The sequence below is a fragment of the Oryx dammah genome, unplaced genomic scaffold, assembly GCF_014754425.2.
Source record: "Oryx dammah isolate SB20612 unplaced genomic scaffold, SCBI_Odam_1.1 HiC_scaffold_27, whole genome shotgun sequence".
NCBI classification, from domain to species: Eukaryota; Metazoa; Chordata; class Mammalia; order Artiodactyla; family Bovidae; genus Oryx; species Oryx dammah.
Genome location: NW_024070211.1, coordinates 107,943,430 through 107,963,799, shown reverse-complemented (window position 1 = coordinate 107,963,799; position 20,370 = coordinate 107,943,430). Strand labels below are relative to the sequence as shown.

At 41.2% G+C, this 20,370-nt stretch overlaps 1 protein-coding gene across 1 annotated transcript in view; it reads left to right on the top strand.

Moving 5' to 3' along the window:
• STK39 (serine/threonine kinase 39) overlaps positions 1–20,370 on the top strand; it is a 315,997-nt gene that overhangs the window by 72,315 nt on the left and 223,312 nt on the right. Inside the window, exons 3-5 of the mRNA XM_040229269.1 lie at positions 14,043–14,151; positions 17,325–17,466; positions 18,720–18,775. Of these exons, the coding sequence (XP_040085203.1) occupies positions 14,043–14,151; positions 17,325–17,466; positions 18,720–18,775 (307 nt within the window). The remainder of the gene's footprint in view (positions 1–14,042; positions 14,152–17,324; positions 17,467–18,719; positions 18,776–20,370) is intronic.

The window sequence follows — 20,370 nt, the reverse complement described above, 5'->3', positions numbered from 1 at the left end:
CAATCATATCTTTCTCAACTTTTTTCCTCTAGACTAGAATTCTCGTATTTTCAGTCTGTCCTTGGTACTGAGTCACAGAAAAGTCAGTATCATTTTCTCATTCTTTCATATACATCAAATCTTATAGTTTAATTCTTAGGGGCAGGAGTGCCTTAGGTGCAGGAAAAATCATGGCCCTAGAATTGGGCAAAATGTTTATTTCATCTTTTTAAAAAAACTTATGTGTTTATTTTAGTTATTTGGCTATTCCAGGTCTTAGTTGTGGTGTGGTGAACTTTTAGTTACAGCGTGTGGGATCTAGTTACCTGCTCAGGAATCAAATCCAGGCCCCCTGCATTGGCAATGCAGAGTCTTTGTCATTGGACCACTAGGGAAGTGGTCCAATGTGCTTATTTCTTAAAAATAAAGGAAAAAATGTCTAGTTAACTGATTATATTATACAAAACCGATGATATTATACATTTTCCAGAAGTCTATGGGGATGGCAAAAGTGAAGTATAAAAAAAGAGAGACACAACTGAAGTTGTATTCAAACTGGGAATATTTTCACCATTTTCTCCTACTCTGAAAATGCATATGTTCTGGGTCTCTTTGTTACCAAACACATAAGTCCAGAAATCTGAGTGGCCTTGTAATGTTAATTTCTCTTTATTTGTCTTAAAAAAAAAAAAAAAGGATGTTAAAACATTTAAGCAAGCCATTTCTAACAGTCAGTTTAGTCTCTCAGTCGTGTCCAACTTTTTGCGACCCCATGAATCGCAGCACTCCAGGCCTCCCTGTCCATCACCAACTCCCGGAATTCACCCAAACTCATGTGCATCGAGTTGGTGATGCCATCCAGGCATCTCATCCTCTGTCGTCCCCTTCTCCTCCTGCCCCCAATCCCTTCCAGCATCAGGGTCTTTTCCAGTGAGTTAACCCTTCGCATGAGGTGGCCAAAGTGTTGGAGTTTCAGCCTCAGCATCAGTCCTTCCAATGAACACCCAGGACTGATCTCCTTTAGGATGGACTGGTTGGATCTCCTTGCAGTCCAAGGGACTCTCAAGAGTCTTCTCCAACACCACAGTTCAAATCATCAATTTTTCAGTGCTCAGCTTTCTTCACAGTCCAACTCTCACATCCATGTATGACCACTGGAAAAACCATAGCCTTGACTAGACAGACCTTTGTTGGCAAAGTTATATCTCTGCTTTTGAATATGCTATCTAGATTGGTCATAACTTTCCTTCCAAAGAGTAAGCGTCTTTTAATTTCATGGCTGCAATCACCATCTGCAGTGCATAAGAATACTTAAGTGTAAATTCAATTAGGATATTTAATTAGCTGAATCAACTAGGATAAAACTTTTAAAGTTTCCGAAATGAAATTTTCTCTAGCTAAATCATACATATTCCTAAGCAAATGTAACTTTAGAGTGGTAAAAATAAATTACTTTTGCATATATGATATTCTCTAATTCCTTAAAAATGGTATGTCTTCAATTTATCCAATAATTTCCCATTTCTAGTCCTGCCCTCAGTTGGACTATATTTGAGTAAAGCATGAACACCAAATCGTATGAAAATAATTACAAAGTCAAATGGGCAAGGGACACATGACAGTATAAAATTTGATATTTGAGACTGAAATGCTCAGAACTGTACTATATTCAGCAAAGTCGGCTTGTATTTTAATGCTATTCCCTTGATATAAAAGATTTTACAAGAAACAGACAAATGCAATTTGTTACCACATATGTCAAGGGATGTGCTGGGATATGAATCATTAATTTACTAATTAGAAAGTTCTTCAGTTCAAAAAGAATGAAAAATCCGTTCACTGATACAATAGACAACACACACACACACATTATAGCTTCCAGTTTTTTAAGCTAATGTCCTCAAATCAGTATAATGTATAATTTTTGTCTATAATAAAAAGACTTGCAAAAATATTTTGTAATTGTGTTAACAATTACAGAGATTAAGTTAAAATGCACCAGAAGAAATTTTTTCTTAATTTTTAAGAATCTCAATTTAGAAAAACAAAACTCTTCTGGCAAGAGAAACTGCTTAGAGGTCCCCAAATACTATAATTAAACATTAAAAGAATGAGAAAAACCTATGTCAGGTAATAGGAGATAACTATTCTACTAAATGAACATTAGGCAAAATAAATATCTAGCTTTATTCTCCAAAATAAGCTACAAATCATAGCTAATGCATTCCTCTAGAGAGGAAGGGAAGTGTGGAAGGAAGGAGCCTGTGCAGGGCAGGGTGGTGGGGGTGGAGTGGAAGTATGGAAGGAAATGAAGATCAAGAGAAGCGAAATAATCAATAAAATCACACTACAGCAGAAAGCAAAATGAGACCAGGGCTTCATTCTGAGGAAAGTGAGCCCATGTTACTTAAAGATACTGTCAGTGAGAGCAAAATACCTTTCTAAAGATGATACAGGGAGAGAAGGGCAAATGCCAGAATGTTTCCAGTTCAAGACTGAGAAATTTTTTCATTATGTACACAGAAACAGATGGCACTCTGTGTACCCAAACCTACGAATTTACAGTGAATTTTTATTGTTACACCACAATACTGGAGTGGTTTGACACTACCCCAAATTGTAAAGCACAATTTGCTAGTAATTAGTACTCTTGCCTGGAAAATCCTGTGGACGGAGGAGCCTGGTAGGCTGCAGTCCATGAGCTTGAAGAGTCGGATACGACTGAGTGACTTCACTTTCACTTTTCACTTTCATGCATTGGAGAAGGTAATGGTAACCCACTCCAGTATTCTTGCCTGGAGAATCCCAAGGACGGGAGAGCCTGGTGGGCTGCCATCTATGGGGTCGCACAGAGTCGGACACGACTGAAATGATTTAGCAGCAGCAGCAGCAGTGTTTCTATTTAAATGATCTTAAAAGGGGATTTCATTTTAAAAATTAATTTTTAAATTCATAGAACCATAGAACTTTTGGTGGTAGAAATACATTTTTGCCTTCAAGTATACTTTCTTACTGAACAAACGAGGAGGCTGAGGACCAGAGGTAAAAGTGATTCATCCCAAGTCCAGTTCCTGGGTGGAGAACGCAGGCCCTCTGACCCAAGAAGCAACCTGCCCTCTGTCGCAAGTTTCAGTATTCCTCACTGGTGCAGTTGTTTTTTGAAATGATTTTGCTCACATCTGTCACCTATCACAAACTAAAATATTTTAATAATCATAACATTATTGTCATGGTGGGAGTTGGTGATGGACAGGAAGGCCTGGTGTGCTGCGGTTCATGGGGTCACAAAGAGTTGGACACGACTGAGCGACTGAACTGAACTGATGTCATCATCTTTCTTATTTTGGTTATTTCCACAATTAATTTAGGTGCCTCTGAAAGAGAAGGACTTGGAAACACTGAGGGAGAAGGCTGGAGAGAGACGGGTGGGGTTTCTGCTACTATTCCCTGGCAAAACCCCAGACTGTAGTTGTACCCAGGCGTGGGACAGGGCAGGCCACACGAAACAAAAAGATATGTTCTACCTCCCATTCTCATCATTTGGTGATGAAGCCAAATGTAGCCGTGGTGTTGAAAGCTGGCCTGGAGGTTTCCAGCAGCATAAATTGGCCAAAAGGAAAGAGTCTTTGTGTTTCTGTTTTTAATAAAGTCTTGGACTTTACTTCCCCAGACTCCCAGTCATGGACCATTAAAGGCTCAAACAGCAGTTGTTGATAGCTGAGCCTGGTTCGGATTCCTGATGGCCAACTTTAGAGCTTTCAGAACCCATGAGGCGTCCTTGTTACTGCTTGCCGAAGAACTTTTTCAGTCAACTCTGAAAGAAAATGGCTCTTCCCCATTGAGTTTGCCTATGTGATTTCAGTATCACTCCTTTATTCTTTGCTTTCTTTCCTTGTTAACTACTTCAGCAACTTCTTCATTTTCAAGCAAAATTCTGTTGTTTTTTTTTTTTTTTTAGACTGGTTTTTGCAGAAGGCTCATTGTCATGATGTCATAACCAAGCAGATAGGCCCAGAGATGGAAGTTATGTTCTGTGGGAAGGAGCTATTTACCCATTGTGATTTCTCTGCTGATTTCCCGGGGTTTTCCAGACCTCTACCTCCTCTGACACTTGACCTTTTACAACAGCTCTTTTTAGTTTACTTCCCTGGTGGCTCAGATGGTAAAGCGTCTGTCTACAATGCGGGAGACCTCGGTTCGATCCCTGGTTGGGAAGATCCCCTGGAGAAGGAAATGGCAATCCACTCCAGTACTATTGCCTGGAAAATCCCATGGACAGAGGAGCCTGATAGGCTACAATCCATGGGGTCACAAAGAGTCGGAAACGACTAAGTGACTTCACTTTCACTTTCTACAGACATGATTAAGGCTGTCACAAAATTTGATTCCTTTTCCTAATTCTTGCATGTGTTTTTCCCTGACTTCAAAATACCCAGACCTTCCCCATTTCTAATCTTGTCTTCAGTTTGACTGTACTTGGATAAATAGGTACTAAATCATATAAAAATAATTATAAAACTAACTGGCGAGGCGCACTGGTTGATATATTCATAAATAGTACAGGTCAGAATATTTGACTTCCTTGAGTAGGTTTTTCTTCCTATTGGTACTCTTGTTCTACAAGAGGTAGGGGTTTGCTGTATATGTGCCATTTGATTTTTTATAATTAAAAATAACATTTTTCATGATTGAAAATGACAGTCCCCAAAAATATATTGCTTTTAGAACTTTGTCAATCTTTTCCTTCCATTTCTTGGCTGACATTTGAAATCATTGAAGTTTATGGGTTTTTTTCCTGTTCAAAAAAAAGTCAGCTACTTACAGTATTGGGTTATTTGTGAATATGGATGAGATTACCCTTCATAATGATGATGATGTTATGGCAGTGGAAGCTGAACGATGACTTTTTGAAGAATGTTTTCAATTAACCCGGTTACCCTCATATCATTAAGGCGGCGGTCCAACCTTTTTTGGCACTAGGGACTTGTTTTGTGGAAGACAATTTTTCCATGGACTGGGGAGGTGGGGGGAAGATGGTTTCAGGATGATTCAAGCTCATTACATTTTTTTGTGCACTTTATTTCTATTATTATTACATTGGCTCCACCTTAGATATCAGGCATTAGGACACAGAGGTAGGAGACCCCTGATAAAGAATTATTTAAATGCTTAGAGGGGCTTTGTTTACATTTTAAAGATATATTTGGTTCTCTCACATTTGGAAATATACGTTTTATTTGCTAGTATTCGTTGTCACATCCCTGGAGGAGGAAATGGCAACCCACTCCAGTGTTCTTGCCTGGAGAATCCCAGGGACAGAGGAGCCTGGCGGGCTGCATTGCATGGGGTTGCAAAGAGTTGGACACGACTGAAATGACTTAGCACGTGGGTCATATATTTATTTTTAAGATTAAATTCCACTGTGGAAATGTGCTTTTCCACAAATGCAAAGTGTGGGAGGTCGATGTTCTCTCCGCATTCTGTCAAAAGAATTGGTGCATCTCAGTGCTTAACTGGAAAGCAGTGCTTTGCAAACTTGGCTGCAAATTAGAATCACCTGGGAGCTTTTGAAAATTTTCATTTCCAGGCTGAGTCCTAAACTAATTTTATATCAGTGTCTCTGGGTCTGAGATCCAGGCATGGGTATTTTTTAAAGGTCCCGAGGTGATTCCACTGTGCATCCAAGGTTGAGAACTAGTTTAGAATAAAGTTAGAAATAGCACCTCCTCAGATTTAACTGCATGTGATATTGGAACTTTTCGCTTCTTTTCTTTTCACAGCTATTTGTAAGGCCTCCCCAGACAGCCATTTTGCTTTTTTGCATTTCTTTTCCATGGGGATGGTCTTGATCCCTGTCTCCTATAAAATGTCCGAACCTCTATCCATACTACATCAGGCACTCTGTCTATCACATCTAGTCCCTTAAATCTATTTCTCACTTCCACTGTATAATCATAAGGAATTTGATTTAGGTCATACCTGAATGGTCTAGTGGTTTTCCCTAGTTTCTTCAATATAAGTCTGAATTTGGCAATAAGGAGTTCATGATCTGAGCCACAGTCAGCTCCTGGTCTTGTTTTTGCTGACTGTATAGAGCTTCTCCATCTTTGGCTGCAAAGAATATAATCAATCTGATTTTGGTTGTGACCATCTGGTGATGTCCATGTGTAGAGTCTTCTCTTGTGTTGTTGGAAGAGGGTGTTTGCTATGACCAGTGCGTTCTCTTGGGAAAACGCTATTAGCCTTTGCCCTGCTTCATGCAAAGGAGAAAAGGAAACATATAAGCATCTGAATGCAGAGTTCCAAAGAATAGCAAGGAGAGATAAGAAAGCCTTCCTCAGCGATCAATGCAAAGAAATAGAGGAAAACAACAGAATGGGAAAGACAAGAGATCTCTTCAAGAAAACTAGAGATACCAAGGGAACATTTCATGCAAAGATGGGCTTGATAAAGGACAGAAATGGTCTGGACCTAACAGAAGCAGAAGATATTAAGAAGAGGTGGCAAGAATACATGGAAGAACTGTACAAAAAAGATCTTCACAACCCAGATAATCATGATGGTGTGATCACTCACCTAGAGCCAGACATCCTGGAATGTGAAGTCAAGTGGGCCTTAGAAAGCATCACTACAAACAAAACTAGTGGAGTCCGATGGAATTCCAGTTGAGCTATTTCAAATCCTCAAAGATGATGCTGTGAAAGTGTTGCACTCTATATGCCAGCAAATTTGGAAAACTCATCAGTGGCCACAGGACTGGAAAATGTCAGTTTTCATTCCAATCCCAAAGAAAGGCAATGCCAGAGAATGCTCAAACTACCACACAATTGCACTCATCTCACATGCTAGTAAAGTAATGCTCAAAATTTTCCAAGCCAGGCTTCGGCTATATGTGAACCGTGAATTTCCAGATGTTCAAGCTGGTTTTAGGAAAGGCAGAGGAACCAGAGATCAAATTGCCAACATCCAATGGATCATGGAAAAAGCAAGAGAGTTCCAGAAAAACATCTATTTCTGCTTTATTGACTATGCCAAAGCCTTTGACTGTGTGGATCACAACAAACTGTGGAAAATTCTGAAAGAGATGGGAATAGCAGACCACCTGACCTGCTTCTTGAGAAACCTATATGCAGATGAGGAAGCAACAGTTAGAACTGGACGTGGAACAACAGACTGGTTCCAAAGAGGAAAAGGAGTACGTCAAGGCTGTATATTGTCACCTTGCTTATTTAACTTATATGCAGAGTACATCATGAGAAATGCTGGGCTGGAAGAAGCACAAGCTGGAATCAAGATTGCTGGGAGAAATATCAATAACTTTAGATATGCAGATGACACCACCCTTATGGCAGAAAGTGAAGAGGAACTAAAAAGCCTCTTGATGAAAGTGAAAGAGGAGAGTGAAAAAGTTGGCTTAAAGCTCAACATTCAGAAAACGAAGATCATGGCATCTGGTCCCATCACTTCATGGGAAATAGATGGGGAAACAGTGGAAACAGTGTCAGACTTTGTTTTTTGGGGGCTCCAGAATCACTGCAAATGGTGATTGCAGCCACGAAATTAAAAGACGAGTAATCGTTGGAAGGAACGTTATGACCAACCTAGATAGCATATTCAAAAGCAGAGACATTACTTTGCCGACTAAGGTCTGTCTAGTCAAGGCTATGTTTTTTCCAGTAGTCACGTATGGATGTGAGAGTTGGACTGTGAAGAAAGCTGAGCGCCGAAAAATTGATGCTTTTGAACTGTGGTGTTGGAGAAGACTCTTGAGAGTCCCTTGGACTGAAAGGAGATCCAACCAGTCCATTCTAGAGGAGATCAGTCCTGGGTGTTCTTTGTAAGGACTGTTGCTAAAGCTGAAACTCCAATACTTTGGCTACCTCATGCGAAGAGTTGACTCATTGGAAAAGACTCTGATGCTGGGAGGGATTGGGGGCAGGAAGAGAAGGGGACGACAGAGGATGAGATGGCTGGATGGCATCACCGACTCGATGGACATGAGTTTGAATGAACTCCGGGAGTTAGTGATGGACAGGGAGGCCTGGCGTGCTGCGATTCATAGGGTCGTAAAGAGTCGGACACGACCGAGCGACTGAACTGAACTGATGTTGGAACTTGGGTGGATTTCATTTCTCAGCTAAGGCTGAATAGAATATTTTGCTACTAACATCAAATACAGAAGATACAGAAGAATTTATTTAAGATTTAGCTAAGGTGTGAAAATATGCTAATTTGGTTAAGTATAGTTTAATATTTTGAATTCAGGATCCATTTAAAGCATTCCCTTTCATAAAAGAAATTTCTTTCCTTTTAGTGCTTTGCAAATCATATTGTCTTCAGGATGAAAGAAGTGAGGCTTTAAGTTTTCCCTAATTCTTAGTCCTTCAAACTCTTTTCTGTTTCTCTTTGTTCTGAAAGCTTTGCATAAGTATATGTTTAGACATCTTATTCCAAAAGATTTTGAGGCCGTATTCCAAGATACGTGAAATATGATAAGGTGGTATTAATATAAGTTAAACACAGAGTGAAATAATAAAGGAAAACACAGGTGAGGATGATGTAGATTTAGGAATGAAGCGAAGAATTCATTGCCCAGTTAGCTGACCACATGTCATAGGACACTTCTTGAGCCAGCAGCGCACAGGACACATTTGTTAGGAGATCTTTCTTAGGGAAAGGTGTGTGCTGCTGCCAACGTCTGTCTCTGTGCCTCTGAGACTTAGTTGGGAACTTGGGACCTTTGAGATTAGTGGTCAGTGTGGGGATCCTCACTCGGGAAGAACTGAGACATCGAGAATGTGACTTGCAACATTCATGTTAGGTGCTAGACCTTCTGTAAGGAGTTGTATAGATAACATTTTGCTTATTTCACAACAGTCCTATGGAGATGGTATTTTTTTTTAAGCATTTTAAAAACACGGAGTATAAAAATATTGTGTTAGTTTCTGCTGTACAGTGGAGTGAATCAGCTACAGGTATACATATATCCCCTCCGTCTTGGACCTCCCTTCCCCCCAACCAATCCCACCCCTCCAAGTCATCACAGAGCACTGAGCTGAGCTTCCTGTGCTTTATAGCGGGTTTCCAATGGCATCATTAAACTCATTTTAGAGAAAATGAAATTGAGTCTCCAACAGACTGGGTGACCTGCCCAGGTAACCAGTCTGTGGTCCATGGCAAAACGAAGCTTCCAAGCCAGCTGTGACTTGCATGCAGCCCTTCTTCAGCGTCTCCTGCTGGCTTACATCCCTGTTAATCACGTTTCCTGCTTATTCTTAGTAATAGGAGACAAAAATTTGGCGGGGGAGGTAGTTCAAAGTCCATATAGCAATATTAGAAAAATCTCTCATAAATATTTAAATTTTTTGTTGTTCAGTTGCTTAGTTGTTTCCAACTCTTTGTGATCCCATGGATGCAACACACCAGGTTTCCTTGTCCTTCACCATCTCCCAGAGCTTGCTCAAACTCCTGTTCACTGAGTTGGTGATGCCATCCAACTACCTCATCCTCTGTTGCCCTCTTCTCCTCCTTTGTTTCATGTAACAGGCATATGTCATGCCCTGTTTTGGCAAATTCTCCAGGTTGGCCCAGCCGCAGTATGTGGGTGTCCCTCTTTGATCTGGCTGCCTCCCACATCGCTCCCAGCAGAGATGCTGCTGTGACTGCCACTTTGGTGTTAGCAGATGGAAAGGCCTTTTACTCAATAACCCATTTTAGATTGGCTTTCCCAGTCTTGTGAGACATCACCTGTGCTGCAAGAGCAGATCCAACTCTTCAGGCCACAAGGAAGCTTAAATACTGTGCCGTAGCTTGGTTTGGCACTTGATGTGTCTGAGTCTGATTTCACGGTTCTATCAAGGGAGCCACTGAATTGCGTGTGGTCACTCAGTCGTGTCCGACACTTTGCGACCCCATGGACTGTAGCCCACCAGGCTCCTCTGTCCATGGGGATTCTCCAGGCAAGAACACTGGAGTGTGTTGCCATGCCCATGTCGATCTTCCCAGCCCAGGGACTGAACCCAGATCCTCCCGCATTGCCGGTGGATTGTTTACCATCCGAGCCACCAGGGCCGCCCATGAATACTGGAGTGGGTAGCCTATCCCTTCTCCAGGGGATCTTCCCATCCCAGGAATCGACCTGGGGTCTCCTACATTGCAGGTGGATTCTTTACCAGCTGAGCTAATGACTACAGTTTTAGCTGATGTGTTGGATTTCAGAGGTCTGTGAATTCTTCCAGTTTGACCTCCTGCTTTTTTCTCCCTTTGAAGTTTTTCCCCTTTGCTGTGGCTGTGAAATTCAAACCCTTTAACCCCACAGTCTCTGATTTCCAGCTTTGCCTCCTGCCGATTCCACAGGGTCTCGGTCACCCTGGCAGCACCACCGGCCGGCTCTTCTCCGTTTCCAGACCCTGGGCCTTGGTTGCAACCACTCGTCTGTGCTCCTTCCTTCCACATCCCCTCCACCCAGGGGCCTGTCTGCCTCCCTTCCTCCACTTTGTCATTACAAGTGTGGTTTCTGGACCTGCACCATCAGCAGCAGTTAGAAGCCTCAGGCCCCGCCCCAGACCTCCTGGATCCAAATCTGCATTTTCACAGGGTTCTCAGGTGGTCTGTGTGCACATTCAGATTTGAGAAGCACTGCTCTCAGTCACACATCTTCCATGGATTGTGTCCTAAATAAGGGAAGAGAAATGAACCCAGTCATTCTGTGGAAAGAAACAAAAAGGTGTTTTTGTTTTTTCCATCCATTTATTCATTTCTGGGCAATACTTTGATCAATTCTAGGGATAGGAAGAAATACGTATGTTTGGGGGTAAATGGCTTTACCTACCCATATGTGTAAAGTTTAGGCATTGGGAAAAGCTTGGATAATTAGTTGATAGACTGTTCCAACAAGGAAGGATTAAATAATTACCATCATCACTGTGTTGAAAGTTCTGTGGAAAGAATATTTGAATCAAGAAATAAGTTATATTTTTCAAATTGAAAAAAAAAAGTTTATATAATTGTTTTGGTCTGTCTGGGCCTCCAGAACAAATATGCCATAGACCAGGTGGCTTATAAACAAAGAAACTTGTTCCTCACTGTTCTGGAGCCTGGCAGTCTGAGGTCAGGGTGCCAGCATGACTGGGTGGGTACCCTCTCCTAGGCCATAGATTTCTCTGCTTCCTCATGTTGAGGAGGCAGTGAGCTGGTTCTCTGGGGTCTGTGTCATAAGGGCACTAATCTCATTCATGAAGGCTCCACCCTCATGACTTAATCACCTCCCAACAGCCTCACTTCCCAATACCATCCACTTATGAATGTTTCAGGGACACAAGCCTTCAGACTGTAGCAAAATTATAAATACAGTTGACCCCTGAACAATGCAGATTTGAAATGTGGAGGTCCCTTTATACTCAATTTTTTTCAGTTTAAATACTGTAGCACTACACGATTATGGTTTGTTGAATCCAAGGACACTGAGGAAACAAATGTTGGATACCTACGGAGGATTTTCGACTGTATGGAGGGTTGGTGCTTCTAATCCCCGTGTTGTTCAAGGGGCGCTTGTGTAAAAATTTTGTATCTCTCTAAAACGCAGCTGAACAAAAAGTTTATGTATAGACTAAATTAAGGATTGGATAGGCCACATAACACCTATTTTTAACTTTTTAAAAGTGCATTTCTACCCCGTGGTGGAAATATTACTTAATATGGGGTTCAGTGAAAGTACAGGTCATTTCCCAAGGGAGAGTGACCAGTGTTTTTCCTTAAGGCAAATTTCATCATGTCTTTACACATTAGCCGCTCCACTGCCTGGAAAGGCTGTGCAGTAAAATGGGTGGTATAGGAGTGGGGGATACGGAGCCCTAGCCAAGTGATGAAGCGGGCAGCGAGATGGTGAGTGGCCAGACAGATGCAAGTCCGGCCTCTCTTCTCAGAACCTGCCTCTTCTTGGATCTACCCTTACTCTGCCCCTGCAGGTCTGTTAGTAGCAGCAGTATCTGTGTCTCTTCTTTCTTTTCTTTAAAAGTCCTCAGGATTTTTAGATATCTGGCTGGTAATTTTAAGGCCCTGAATTTTGAGGGAATAGAATTTGGTAAGCTATATTCATATACTATCTAAAGTAGTTTCTCCATAGGTTACCCACAAGAGTCCTCTCATACCCCCGGGTCTCTCCCTCTGTCTCACACACACCCACACAGTTGTTCACTGCTATATCACAGAACTTGATCCCCAGGTAGGAAGTGATACTGGCCATCTAAATACAAAGGTCTTAAAATGTGTTTTTCCAGGCTCTGACCCACTTTGCTTCCATGCAAAAGAATTTCCTTTCATAAGAGCACCAGTTGTTGACTATATGCTTTAATGATTTAAAAGTTTGGTGTTCGAAAACTAGAAAGGCATTCATTTACATTGGATATAAAACTGAGAATGTAGAACACCTATACTTTGAAGAAACATCGTTCTCATTTCTGTGAACCGCAGGGGCATCTGTTTAAACTGAACCCTACCTAGAGCTGCAGGCCTTCAAAGTGGGCCATGCCCACAGGAGCAGATGCTGGCCACCTGAAATAGGGGTGCTGGGCAACGTTCCAGTTCTCCTTCAGAACGTCTAACGGTATCGAAACCTAACACTCGACGCAGATGGAAACTAGAGCTCAGGTTTTAGATTTTCTTCAAAGGACAAAAGGTGCAGAATCAAAAAGTGTTAGATTTAGAAAACCTGTGATCAGTTAAATGGATTAGGAAAATGATGATGGGAAAGTATTATTGTATAATGAAAGGAAAACAGACGAATGGGGTGATTTTTTTTTTTTTTCCTTATGAGTTTATCCATGATAAAAAGCACTTAAATAAACATGTATTGAGATGTGGGTATGTGTTACATGTCATGATATTTAGGCCAAGTTAATTGACACGTAGGGTTGTCTTAGTAATTTGAAGATTAAAATAATACTTCATATATAAAGGTAATGTATAGATGCACAAATATACTTTTTATTTCATCATAAATACACAATCATATAAGTGAGGTTTCTGTGATGACTTAGGTTATTCTGGTGGCTTTTGGTCAGCACCTTGAAACTGAGTTATGCTGGTTTGGTACCTTTGATTGAGGGTCAGCATTCGACTGATGGTTTTTATAGGCGTCACCTGACCTGGCCATAACAAAACAGCAAACCAAAACCAATATGAACTTGAGTATTGCAGAAAAACGTGTCGTATGGAAGTTGCTCGTTTGGTTGATTTCAGAGCTTCGTGGTTTCATCTCTTGATAAAACTTTTTCCTCTGCAGCAATGTTTTCTAAGCCGTGACCCACAAAGCATTATTTTCCTGCATTGTTAATATGGATTCAACTATGACAGCTTATCAACCGCAGGACTTCTCAGAGCCTTTGACAGTAATAATGTAGCCTGTGATGCTTTTAAAGTGAGATATAGTATCTGATGTTTCCCAAGCTTATTTCATTTTACCAGCTGTGCCTCCCACCACTACTTTTCTTTTTTTCCTTGATGGACTATCTCCCATAGAAGGTAATGTGGAAGATGATACTCTAGCATTTTTATATGTGGTTTTTCATTTACCATCTTAGCAGACCTGAGAAACAGAAGCAACTCTGTTGTCCCTTTCTGGATGAGGGAGGCTCCAAGAACCACTGGAGTTCAGGTTGGCGCCTAGACTTAGGTGTCCTGGTAGCTCACCCATCTTTCGCCTCTGTTGATGTTTTCAGTTCAGATCAGAGACACTTATGGCGGGCAGGGGAGGAGGGTTATGTGGGCTGTGTGCTGATCTGAAGTTCCTCTGTCCCTCGGAGGGTCCACAGGGCTCTGTGGTCTCCTAATTCTAGAGACCTCCCTAATTCTAGGGAGGCTTCCCTAATTCTAGCAAGTGGATGATACGATCAAGGGAGTTAATTCTCATGTGGTTTATATAAAGTAATGATCTAGGGAGCCCCCCACCCTCGCCCAGTTGTGCTTTAAGTAGGAACGTTACCTGAATACTCAACCGGGTTCATTTGTTTTTACTTCCTGGGTTTCACCCAATGGTACTATGTCATGTTTTGCTCTTTTTATAGAAAGAAATTCAAGCCATGAGTCAGTGCAGCCATCCCAACGTAGTGACCTATTACACCTCTTTTGTGGTAAAAGACGAACTTTGGCTGGTCATGAAATTACTAAGTGGAGGTAAGTGGGTTTTTTCATTATTTGCTTGTTTTTTTCTTTTTTTCCTTTTGTGTGAGTCAGCGTATTGAATAAGATTTCAGATTTGATCCCCTTCCTCCTGTGTTTAAAAGTTTTCTTGGTTCATTATTTGCCTAGAGAGTAAAGTCTGGATTGCTTCATGCTCATATTCAAAGCCTTTCATAATTCAGCGTAACTCCTGGAGTATCTGTGTCCTCTTCTACCCCAGCCTTCTTGGTGTGGGCGAGACTTCCCAGAAGTCTTCTGCTGTCTGAGGTCTCTGTGCTGCTCCTCAGCCCTGGATGTCAGTCTGTCCTTCTGCATGTGCTCATGTCCTGCAAGAGGTCATCATCTCTGCAGCCACCCCTTTGTCTCTTCAGAAACGTTAACCTGGCCTTTCTCTTTTAAAGCATTCATTCTAAACATTATTCAAGTCTTTCACACCTTGTAAGATAACAAGTTATTTCACTGCTGTTTGTTAAAAGGTCTGTGCTGATGGAAATGTGTGCTGTGCTCTCCAGTTTCTTCTGGTGGATCGAGTATTTGACATGTGGCTAGTGTTACTGAGGGACTGAATTTCTATTCAATTTTAATCAACTTTATTTAAATAACCTCAGGTGGCCAGTGGCTACGGTATTGGACAGGGTATTTTCAGACGGTGGGTTTCATGAAGGAACACGTGGGAAGGGGAAGGAGCTTTATCTCTCCAGCCTCAGATCACGGAAGTTAAAAAAGCCACAGGCAAGAGTCAGACATGACTGAGCAACTGAGCTGAACTGAATGTAATTTGTAAGACACTTTCCCATTCCCATATATATATTTTTTTCATCTTCTAGCCTCACTCTTGATAGGGAAGAATCATCATCATGGTTAGTTTCCTTGAATGCTTTCTCCATGGTTAGATCGCTTGCAGGGTGATTTATTGCCTTATTTCATGTAATCCAGGCAACATCCTCGAATGGCAGGTGTCATCCGAGTTTTTCAGAAAGTACACAAGAGCCCAAGAGAGTTAGACAGCTTGCCCAAGGACACACACGTCATAACTGTTGATGCTGGGAGCTGTGGACCTACAAGCCACACTGCCCTACAAGTATCATCACCTTCATTGTACAGAGCTGAAAACTGGAGCTGAGAAAGCGCAAGCATACCCAACACCCAGCCTCCCTTCCTCCCTGTGTATCCGTCTTTCTGAGATATGAAGTATATTACGAGCAGGGGAGAACGTAGGGTGGTGTCTGGATGCAGTCAGAACGGACAGGGTGGGGCTGATACTGTGGAGCCCACTTTTATTTGCAAGCCCAGTTCAGCTAAGGCTGAATCAGGGAAACATCTCAATTTTTTTTTTTTTTTTAATAAGAAGAAACTGTCTTGGATCCAGCAAGGCCCTGCCATGAGAGGATGAAGGCATTGTAATTGCCTCGGGTTTGCTTGTGTAAGTCTCGGTAGGGAGCCGGGGAGAACTTAGTTCGGTTCTGTTCCCAGTCTTGTCAGTTCTATTAGTCATTGTTTCCTTGAGTGCCGACTCTGGTTTTTAATTAAAAAGGAAAGGAGAAAAAGGAAGCCCTTGGAGCTGACTGCAGTGTTGAGCCTCAGGACTGCGTCTTGGTTCTGCTGAGGGTGGTACTTTATTAATGATGATCTTAACCAGGTCTCTTCCTGTGGGGTCCACTAACTAAGGAAACAAATTCCGGTAACCTGGGACCTTGCAGATTTTACTTCCTCTCTTTATTTTTAAACCCAATTACTTTTTATAAGCTTGAAAGTATCCCCTGTGCCCTTCCTTGTGGACTGGATAGAAAATTTCATTGTCTTTTTAAAGGAATTAAATTTAGCCTTCCCAGACTTTAGGTAAGAGGAACAAGTTTTAAACAGGTTTCCACAGGTAAGGGGAATGTGGGCAGACATGGCCCACTTTTCTTTCAGCAGTCCAGAAATGCATGGGTGTGTGCGTGCTAAGTCCCTTCACGCATGTCTGCCTCTTTGTAACCCCGTGAACTGTAGCCCACCAGGCTCCTCTGTCCAAGGGATTCTCTAGGCAAGAATACTAGAGTGGGTTGCTGTGCCCTCCTCCAGGGGACCTTCCTGACCCAGGGATCGAACCAGAGTCTCATGTCTCCTGCATCAGCAGGTGTGTTCTTTACCACTAGTGCCACCTGGGAAGCCCCAGAAATGCATCCATGCTTGGTATGGTAAATCCTTATAAGATTCAAAAATAAAATGTTTTTTGGAAGTGTTATTTCTAAATAATCCAAAAATCTAAGAGTCAGCCAATAAAGAGGTGTTTTGTGTCTCTCAGAGGGGGGAAACTCTGCATTTGTTTCCTTCTATACTGTTCTATCACATCAGATCTCTTAATGAGGGGCAGGTGGCTAGTCTGCTGTAGTAATACCTGATGGGGAAACTCAGTCCTCCTCGTTAATCAGAGAGAGCTTGGAGCCAAACTCAGGTCCTGAGGTGAGCTATTTGGTAACTGTTCAGAAATGTTGAACCCCCAGGTAATTATGGCTCTTAAAATGCCCAGGAGGTTTAGAATATTAATTCACATGTGTTGAAACATGAATTCAGAGTGCCAAGGATACTAATCTGTTTATAGTAACAAAGTAGTATGCGTTCATTTCTTTATTATTAAACTCAGTGCATCAGTGTCAAGTAAATGGAATAAAGATTGCCTAGAGTAATAGAAAGAAGTCTTCTCGTCGTAGGCAGGGGTCTCTAGAAGCAATGTACTGTCTTCTCGCTTCTGCTACCTGTGTCTTAGGGGTTACAGAAGAACTGTACTCTTTTCTGTCAGCAGTTCCCTGCTGTCTTTCCCCCTGGCTTCCTGTCCCTTTCTTTTTCTGCGTAGACATCCTGAATCTCCTTTTAATCTGTAACCAATTGCATGTCTTGGGGAAAGAGACTAACTGTGCAGTGGTCATGCACAGGCTTCTGCTTCTTGACCCAGAACCCCTCTCATTAAGTTCAGCAGGATGTGTGCTTGCAGACTTGGATTTAATGTTTTTCTGGCCATGGGCTGCCATGCAGTTGTTTGTATGCCTTGGGAATATTTGTGCTCAATAAACAACAACAAAAAATATTTTGATGTTCTCATTTAGTTTTTAAAATAGGGAGCCTGGTTCTGGAAAGATCATGAAGGTGCTTATACAGTTGTTTAATTCTTCTGTCTGTCCACTTAGGTTCAATGTTGGATATCATAAAATACATCGTCAATCGAGGAGAACACAAGAATGGAGTTCTGGAAGAGGCAATAATAGCAACAATTCTTAAAGAAGTTTTGGAAGGCTTAGACTATCTACACAGAAATGGTCAGATTCACAGGTATGGCTTCTGCAGTGGCGTTTCAATTCAGCTGTCCATATCTTCAGCCCTAGTTAGTAGAGAATGTTAAGGAAACACACCTCACAGTTAAGTATTGACGTATTTCTAACTTGCACGTGTGTGCTCAGTCCTTAAGTTGTCTAGCTCTTTGCAACCTCATGGACTGAAGCCCACAAGCCTCCCCTATCCATATGATTTTCAAGGCAAGAGTACTGGAGTGAGTTGCCATTTCCTTCTCCAGGGGATCTTCCCAACCCAGGGGTGGAACGCATGCTTCCTGAGTCTCCTGCATGGGCAGGTGGACAGATTCTTTCCCACTGAGCTACCTAGGAAGCCCCATTTCTAACTTAGGTCAGCATCTCTAGCTTTATAACGCAGGCAAGAGTGTTCCAAACATGTAATATGTTAATTATTTTTGACATGGTGGTGGAAGAGGAGAGGCACTAATTTCATTTCTTTGGCAACATACAGTGCTAATTCTTTACATAGCGAAATGGCATAGAATGCAAGCACTGGGTGTTTCAAATGGGTTAGTGTTACTTGGGCTCTTAGGACTGGTTGCAAGTAAACAACCATTAACCATAATACTAATATTTGTAATTCCCCTGCCCTGAACTGTGAGTGAACTGTATGGTTTATGATATTTACTTTGTCTTTTAATGATTAGAAAAATATTACTTTAGAAATCAGACTTGTAAATTGTCATTTTTCTTAAGTGTTAAGGCTACTAAGCACAACTTTTATATAGTGAAGGAATATCAACTGTTATAATTAGTATGTGTAATCAGTATTTCCCCAGAGAAGAGACTGATCAAACCCATTGTCCATTGATCCAGATCCATTGATGGGTTTGATTTGAAATTGTACCACAGACAAATTTAAGTTGAAGTAAAGCAGTTTTACATAGCCTGGGCTTTAATTCTTGACAAAATGATAGTATTGTGAGTATGTGGACAGTCTCTAATTCTGTAACATAAAGTATCTCCTCACTGTTGTTTTAATTAAGTCTGGATAATAATATCACAGAAACTAAGTGTTATTAATATAAAACCCTAACCATCCTTCAGGAGCAAACTATAAAATCACAGTGTACCCTTGTAACTTTTAAATTTGTTTTACCGATATTATATTTATAAAATAATAATTATGTCAAACAGCTAAATTACATGATATGTTTTAAAATCTCCCTGAGTGAATTAATGCAATATATTGTCTGTACTCTAGCATTAAATTCTCTGTCTTTTTCCTAATAGGGATTTGAAAGCTGGTAATATTCTTCTGGGTGAAGATGGTTCAGTACAAATAGCAGGTAAAGCTGACAAAGATAATGCATTCTCTGCTTGTTTATGGAAGTGTTACAACTTCAAAGAATGTAGAGTCCTTCCTAAGAAATTAATAAACGCATGTAGTCTGGGTTTTTTTTGATGTATAGTTGATGTACAATATTATGTAAGTTGAAGACATACAGCGTAGTGCTCCACAATTTTTGAAGTCAGTATTCCATTTGTAGTTATATGTTCCCTGTGTTTATAGATGTCCTTGTAGCATGTTTTACGCATGATGGCTTGTGCCTCTTATACTGCCCCTCCCTACTTCCCTCTCCTTACTGGTGACCACTAGTTTATTCTGTCTGTGAGTCTGCTTCTCTTCAGCTCTATTCACTAGTTTGTTTTATTTTTTAGATTCTGCATACAAGTGATACCATACAGATGTTGTCTTTCTCTGTCTGACTTATTTCATGTTTAGAGTAATACCCTCCAAGTCTACCCATGTTGTTAAAAATGGCAACATTCTCTCATTCTTTTGAGTGTCCGAGTAGAATTCCATTGTAGGTACCCCAGTATTGGGGCTGCTGTATTATTGAATGTTTGGATCTGAGGTATAACGTGTTTTCCTATTGTTTTGATAGATCTTTGTTAGATCTTCCTATAAATTGCTGTTTTAGAACACGGCCTTTTAATAAAGGACAATTTTAATTTTATTTTCTACCTTCCAGATTGAATAATGGTGATATTTATATAAATGCAAGAAGCACTTTTGAGAGTTTTTTTGAATGAGTTTGAAAGTTTAAAACATTGTACACATTAATTTTAAGCCCTTTATTTCTCAAGCAATGGCTAAAAGATTTGTGAACTCTTGAAATCTAGGGCTTACTTTACTCTCAAATTTGACCCTTCATGGCAGTTCTTGACAGTTGATGGGGCCTGGCAGTGCAGTAAAGATCAAATGAGAGCGTTGACAGGAGCCTTCTCCATGCAGAACCTCTCATTTTGTTAATGCTCCTAGAATAACCTGGAAGGCCTGGAATAAAGCGTAGCCTTGTCCATATCCGCTCTTGTTTTATCCCCCTTCTGTGAAGGGCTGTCTCAGCAGTCCTCTCAACCAGCAGCGCTTTGGGCTTTTTTGGCTCCACAGTCCCCTCTCTGTACTAGACTGTCCCCGTCATTACAGGATGTTCAGCCTTCTGGCTTCTAGGCATGAAATGTCACTAGCAGCACATCCTAGCAATATCCGTGGTGACAATCACAGATCTGGCTTGTGTTATTGAAAAAGTGTTGAAAACATTTAGTTAGTCTGATCTGCTTCTACTTAAGTTGGACTGGAAGAGTCTTACCTTCTTGGATAGGTTTAAAGTCTTTGCATATCTAGTTATTAGAATGAAAATGATGGCAGCCCTTGGTCCCACTCTTGTTTCTAGACAGATCTGGGGATATTATTTGAAATGTGAGAGGTCAGCAGAAGACAAACACACCCCCAACACAAAGGATGAGCATTGAGCCATCCCTTTGATTCATTGTGCCCCTTCTCTGGGTACCAGAGGACCAGTCAGGTGATGTTCCAGCCTATATAGTGAGCATGATGCTGACCTTAGGCTCTGTGTTTAGTTAGGTACACTTAACCTGT